General features: G+C 46.5%; 1 protein-coding gene across 1 annotated transcript; it reads left to right on the forward strand.

Moving 5' to 3' along the window:
* The first annotated feature begins 4636 nt into the window (after positions 1-4636).
* LOC129714060 (probable G-protein coupled receptor 139) lies at positions 4637-7062 on the forward strand. The gene is made up of 2 exons (XM_055663517.1): positions 4637-4706; positions 6161-7062. The coding sequence occupies exons 1-2, from the start codon at positions 4637-4639 to the stop codon at positions 7060-7062; spliced, it is 972 nt and encodes a 323-aa protein (XP_055519492.1).
* The last annotated feature ends 261 nt before the right edge of the window (positions 7063-7323 follow it).

Below are 7323 nucleotides of genomic sequence, written 5' to 3' on the forward strand. Positions count from 1 at the left end.
TCCAGCATTTTTGTCTACCTTCGATTTTTCCAGCATCTGCAGTTCCTTCTTAAACATAATAAAAGGAGTAGTAATTTAAACAAGCATCCCACATTTTAGTTGTAGCAACAATATTGGACAAGTTCTACCTGTCATGTCCCTATACTACAGAGAGCCACCCCCGCACACTAGCAATATCCTACACACACTAGGGACAATTCAGAAATGACAGAAGCCAATTAACCTGCAAACCTGTACGTCTTTGGAGTGTGGGAGGAACCCGGAGCACCCGGAGGAAATCCACGCGGTCACAAGGAGAACGTGCAAACTCCGTACAGACAGTACCCGTAGTCGGTATAAGGCAGCAACTCTACCTCTTGGAATAGATTAAATGTTTCTTCATAGAAACATAGAAATTAGGTGCAGGAGTAGGCCATTCGGCCCTTCGAGCCAGCACCGCCATTCAATATGATCATGGCTGATCATCCAACTCAGTATCCCGTACCTGCCTTCTCTCCATACCCCCTGATCCCCCTAGCCACAAGGGCCACATCTAACTCCCTCTTAAATATAGCCAATGAACTGGCCTCAACCACCCTCTGTGGCAGAGAGTTCCAGAGATTCACCACTCTCTGCGTCAAAAAAGTTCTTCTCATCTCGGTTTTAAAGGATTTCCCCTTTATCCTTAAGCTGTGACCCCTTGTCCTGGACTTCCCTAACATCGGGAACAATCTTCCTGCATCTAGCCTGTCCAACCCCTTAAGAATTTTGTAAGTTTCTATAAGATCCCCTCTCAATCTTCTAAATTCTAGAGAGTATAAACCAAGTCTATCCAGTCTTTCTTCATAAGACAGTCCTGACATCCCAGGAATCAGTCTGGTGAACCGTCTCTGCACTCCCTCTATGGCAATAATGTCCTTCCTCAGATTTGGAGACCAAAACTGTACGCAATACTCCAGGTGTGGTCTCACCAAGACCCTGTACAATTGCAGTAGAACCTCTCTGCTCCTATACTCAAATCCTTTTGCAATGAAAGCTAACATACCATTCACTTTCTTTACTGCCTGCTGCACCTGCATGCCTACCTTCAATGACTGGTGTACCATGACACCCAGGTCTCGCTGCATCGCCCCCTTTCCCAATCGGCCACCATTTAGATAATAGTCTGCTTTCCTGTTTTTGCCACCAAAATGGATAACCTCACATTTATCCACATTATACTGCATCTGCCAAACATTTGCCCACTCACCCAGCCTATCCAAGTCACCCTGCAGTCTCCTAGCATTCATGCTCGAAGAGCAGAGAGCAGATCATTTTCGGGTTGGGGACTGGAGTTAGTGTGCAGCGACATAATCTGAATCAATGGATGGGTGGAAGAAGGTGCTTTATATCCATATTTGGCTTGGGTGAATAATTGTAAATTGTCCCTAGTGTGTAGTATAGTGCTCTAGTGTACAGGTTGATCACTGGTCAGCACGGACTCGGTGGGCCGAAGGGCCTGCTTCCTCGTTATATCTCCAAACTAAACTAACACTAAACAGTAGATAGACACAACAAGCTGGAGTAACTCAGTGGGACAGGCAGCATCTCTGGTGAGAAGGAATGGGTGACGTTTCGTGTTGAGACCCCTCAGTGTCTATCTTCGATTTAAACCAGCATCTATCTGCAGTTCTTTCTTACACATAAAACTAAATAATCAATGTTGGTGGATGTCACAGTGTTTACGTCCTCGTTGGACTCTCTGGTTTCTGTCTGTGGCTGATGTCAAGTACCCGGCTGTCTGCATTAGGAAGTTTAATTTTGCCCATGTGGTGGTCTATCCACAGAGAGTTGCTGGCTGACTCACAGCGCTAGAGACCCGGGTTCCATCCTGACCACGAGTGCTGTCTGTACGGAGTTTGCACGTTCTCCCCGTGACCTGCGTGGGTTTTCTCCGGGTGCTCCGGTCTCTGACCACACTCAAAAGACGTGCAGGTTTGTAGGTTAATTGCCTTCTGTAAATTTCCCCGATGGAACTAGTGTACGGGTGAATATGCTGGTCGACATGAACTCAGTGTATGACTTTGATTCCTGGTTGTCTGGTTTTGGAGTAGCATGGATAAATGTATCTCTTACAACGCCTCGACTGCTACGTTTGACTTGAAACATTTATTTTAGTCAAAGCGATTAGAATAATTTAACCGTAAAATGGTCTGGTTCATTTTTTTTTTTCTTTTTCTTTTTTTTTTCTGTACAGCACTTTGGTCAGCTTTGGTTGTTTTTTAAGGTGCTTAACAAATAAAGTTATTATTATTATTATCTCTAATCGACAGTCTACACTCTTTGTTCTTATTTCAGATTTTCAGCATCTGCGTTAGACACGGAAACAGGCCCTTCGGCCCAATGAGTCTGTGCCGACCAGCGATCACCCCGTACACTCGCACCATCCTATGCACTAGGGACAACCTACAATTTCCAGAAGCCAATTAACCTACAAACCTGCGCGTCTTTGATGTGTGGGAGGAAACCGGAGCACCCGGAGAAAACCCACACGGTCAGAGGGAGAATGTATAAACTCTGCGCAGACAGCACCCGTAGTCAGGATTGAACCCGGGTCTCCAGCGCTGTGAGGCAGCAACTCTACCGCTGTGCCACGGTGCCAGCGCTTCTGCTGAATTAATTTTGGTTTGCAGTTTAGGGGCACTGACGTGCCTATAAAAAAAGATTGAAAGGTGGGTACACCAACAGATTCAACCACAGCTTCTACCCTATCAGATTTGTGAATGTTCCTCTCACAGGCCCCCGACCGCAGGAGAACAAAGAAGGGAAGAAACCAAACTTTGTTTTCGCCTTCCATCACAGTGAGGAATGTGGAGGAGTCACTGTGGTGGATGTTTATGTTAAAATGTATTTTGTGTGTCCTGTTGCTTTTTAATGGTATGACTGTATGGCAAATTAAATTCCTCGTATGTTGCAAAATATACTTGGCTAATCAAGTATGATTATGGTTATTATGATAAGTTAAAGATGAATTTCCAGGATCTTCCAATCTACCTCATTGTGACCTTGCACTTTTTTAAAAATTGCACTTTCTCTGCAGATACAACACAATATACTGCTCTCCGTTACTTTTCTCTTTTTGCACAACCTGATGTACCAATGTATAGTTTGATTGTAATCAAGTATGGATGATTTTTGTTATAGCACGCAAAATAAAGGTTTTCATTGTATCTCGGTACACGTGAATAACAAACTAATACCAATATTGTTACATCTATAATCCATTGGTTCTTCTCACAGTACCAGATCCTCATGGCTGGACCCAAAGTATTGCCACACAGGGTGGCACGTTGGCACAGCGGTAGAGCTACTGTCTTACTTACTTACTTAACTACCTCCTCTGGCAGCTCGTTCCATACACCCACCACCACCTTTTGTGTGGAAAAGGTTACCCCTTGGATTCCTATGAAACTGCAGTTTCTTGCGGTTGTGGGCGGAGCTGTTCCCAAACCCAGCTGTGATGCGACGTGACAGAATGTTGGGATAATGATGTCCGGATGATGTAATCTGGAGTCGGACCCGAGTCTCTAGCGCTGCAAAGGGCCTGTCCCACATCGGCTATTTTTAGGCGACTGTCAGCGACTGTCATGGTCGTAGCAGGTCATCGAAAAACCAGTGACTGGACCCCCCCCCTTCGACATGAAATTTGAAATAGAATCATTACTTTAACAACAAAAAAAACGAAGTCAGCACCAGCTGCAACTTACGTTAACCTGGCTACAACTACGACAGCACCTACGTCACGAGAAGTCAAGCTATGCTCATTGGCGTCAAACCCACTGTCACCGACTGTCTCCGAAAATCCAGCGGCGACCAGAAGCATGGAGACATAGAAACATAGACAATAGGTGCAGGAGTAGAGGCCATTCGGCCCTTCGAGCCTGCACCGCCATTCAATATGATCATGTCTGATCATCCAACTCAGTATCCCATCCCTGCCTTCTCTCCATACCCCCTGGTCCCTTTAGCCACAAGGGCCACAACTAACTCCCTCTCAAATATAGCCAATGAACTGTGGCCTCAACTATCTTCTGTGGCAGAGAATTCCACAGATTCACCACTCTCTGTGTGAAAAATGTTTTTCTCATCTTGGTCCTAAAAGATTTCCCCCTTATCCTTAAACTGTGTGACCCCTTGTCCTGGACTTCCCCAACATCGGGAACAATCTTCCTGCATCTAGCCTGTCCAACCCCTTAAGAATTTTGTAAGTTTCTATAAGATCCCCCCTCAATCTTCTAAATTCTAGTGAGTACAAGCCGAGTCTATCCAGTCTTTCTTCATATGAAAGTCCTGCCATCCCAGGAATCAGTCTGGTGAACCGTCTCTGTACTCCCTCTATGGCAAGAATGTCTTTCATCAGATTTGGAGACCAAAACTGTACGCAATACTCGTTAAGACTTTTCATACTTTTCTGGGACGATGTGGAAACATATCCACAATTATTCATCAAAACAATTTTTGGCATCAGCTGGAATAAGGCGCCGGTTTCAATGACTGTAATTAGCGTAAAAACGCAATGATGCCTTCCTGATGTGTTCCCTGGTGAGTGATATTGGGTATAAATATAACAGACTGTGAATACAGTGTATTTATTGTCCGCTGAAAACCTCCGCACACAATGCACGGACTTCCAAAGATCTTGTTGTTTGCCATCTACTATCCAGTCATTGCAGCCATCGGCATTCCTGGTAACGTATTAACTTTCATTTTCAATCTGCAACATTTTGTGATATACTTGTTCTCTCTTTGGTATTATTAGTTTCTATTAATTGTAGAATCGTGGCCCATGTTGCTTATGCAGATGACCCTAGAACCGGCATAGAAACTGGCCCTTCGGCCCAACTTGCCCATGCTGACCAAGATGCCCCATCTACGCTAGTCTTACGTTTTGGTCCATATCCCTCTAAACCTTTCCCAACCATGTACCAGAGGATGTAGGTTTAAGGTGAAGGGGAAAAGATATGAATCATGAAGGAAGAGGTTACCCCTCAGAATCCTATTCATATCTAATAATACTAACACGAGGGGAATAGATCGGGTAGATGCACAGAGTCTCTTGGCCAGAGTAGGGGAATCGAGGACCAGAGGACATAGGGTTAAGATGAAGGGGAAAAGATATGAATAGGATTCTGAGGGGTAACTTTTTCCTTCAAAAGGTGGTGGGTGTATGGAACGAGCTGCCTGAGGAGGTAGTTGATGCTGGGACTATCCCAACGTTTAAGAAACAGTTAGACGGGTACATGGATAGGACAGGTTTGGAGGGTTATGGACCAAACCCAGGCAGGTGGGACTAGTGTAGCTGGGACACGTTGGCCGGTGTGGGCAAGTTGGGCCGAAGGGCCTGTTTCCACTGTATCACTCTATGACTCTAATCTTATTATTCTCCCAGTATCGTTGATTTATTTTAATTAGACGTTTGTAAGTGAGAGGAGCAGAATTAGGCTCATCAAGTCTACTCCGCCATTTAATCAATGGCTGGTCTCAATCCCATTCTCCTGCCTTCTCCCCATAACCACTCACACATGTGGACTAATCAAGAATCTATCTATCTCTGCCTTAAATACATCCACTCACTCTCATTCACTCACACTCACTCTCTCATACTCACACTCACACTCACTCTCTCAAACTCACACTCACACTAATTCTCTCACACTCACACTCACTCTCATTCCCTCAAACTCACACTCATTCTCTCACACACTCACACTCTCATTCTCTCACACACTCACACTCACATTCTCTCACACACTCACACTCGCACTAGCACTCACACACTCATTCTCACACACTCTCACACTCACACTCACTCACTCTCATTCTCTCACACACTCGCACTAGCACTCACTCACCCTCATTCTCACATCCTCTCACACTCACTCTCACACACTCACACTCACTCTAATTCTCATTCTCTCACACTCACACTCACTCTCATCCTCTCACAAATTCACACTAACATTCACTCGCACTCACACTCACTCTCATTCTCACATTCTCTCACACTCACACTCATACTCTCTCACACTCACACTCGCACTCATTCTCATTCTCTCACACACACACACACACACACACTCACACTCACACTCACACTCACACTCACTAGCATGCCCCGCTGCGTGTGTGTGGTGTCTTGCAGCTAACGTGGCGGTGATTTGGATCTTGTGCCGACGCCGGTGTGGGCTATCGGGCTGCATCACCTTGTACCTACTGTCCATGGCAGTGACCGATCTGCTGGTGCTGATCACGGCGGTGATCCTGAACCGGGTTGTGGCCATGAACTCCCCGGCCAACCCGCTCACCTTCTCCCCGCTGTGCAACGTCAACTTCGTGCTGGTGTACGCGGTGAGGGACTGCTCCGTCTGGACAACCGTGGTGTTCACCTTCGACCGCTTCGTGGCCATTTGTTGCCACAAACTGAAAGCCACGTATTGCAGGGAGCGGATAGCAGCCGCTGTGGTCGCCACAGTCTGTGCTCTCAGCTCATTCAAGAACGCATTCTGGTATTTCATCTTTGAGCCCCTTGCTAAAGGCGAGGCCACTCCGTGCAAAATCAAGCCCTCCTTTTACACCTCGCCCGCCTGGGTGGCCTTTGACTGGATCGACAGCATCCTCACCCCCTGTCTCCCCTTCGTCTTAATTCTCCTCCTCAATTTCCTGACCGTCCGCCACATTTTAAGGGCGATTTCAACCCGCAGGAAACTCCGGGGCAACGAGGACAGAGAGGGTCAGAGTGACCCGGAGACTGAGAACCGCAGGAGGTCCATAGTCCTTCTCTTGAGCATCTCAGGTCTCTTCATCCTCCTGTGGCTCCTGGTGTTAATCACCTTCCTCTACATCCGCATCGCCAGCGTCACCTACTTCTCCGGCTCCAACTTCAATGAGTCCAACTTCCTCCTGGAAGAAAGTGGCTACATGCTGCAGTTCCTCTGCTCCTGCGCCAATCCCTTCATCTACGCCGGCACCCAGAATAGATTCAGGGCAGAGCTGAAACTGGGGTTGAAATATCCACTCTCCCTCATTGGCAAACTGCGGAAATAAACCAATTCAAAAAAAAAAAAAAAAACGCAAAAGTGCTGGAGGAATCAGCGCTGGAAGTGGCACAGCGGTAGAGTTGCTGCCTTAGGGCCTGTCCTACTTACGCGACCTTCACAGGCGACTGCCCCCACCCGTGTTAGGTCGCCGAAATGTTCAACATGTTGACAATTCAGCGGCAACCAGAAAGACTCTAAGATTTTTTGGAGACCTCTCATAACCATAGGAGACCTCTCATGACCATAGGAGACCTCTCACAACCATAGG

The sequence above is a fragment of the Leucoraja erinacea genome, chromosome 38 (genome assembly GCF_028641065.1).
Source record: "Leucoraja erinacea ecotype New England chromosome 38, Leri_hhj_1, whole genome shotgun sequence".
Classification (NCBI taxonomy): domain Eukaryota; kingdom Metazoa; phylum Chordata; class Chondrichthyes; order Rajiformes; family Rajidae; genus Leucoraja; species Leucoraja erinaceus.

What these genes read in the sequence shown, in the direction of transcription:
- LOC129714060 (XM_055663517.1), top strand. Translation starts at nt 4,637, where the DNA reads ATGCACGGACTTCCAAAGATCTTGTTGTTTGCCATCTACTATCCAGTC. An exon ending in TGCAGCCATCGGCATTCCTG is followed by an intron (nt 4,707 to 6,160) that starts GTAACGTATTAA and finishes GGTGTCTTGCAG; the next exon opens with CTAACGTGGCGGTGATTTGG.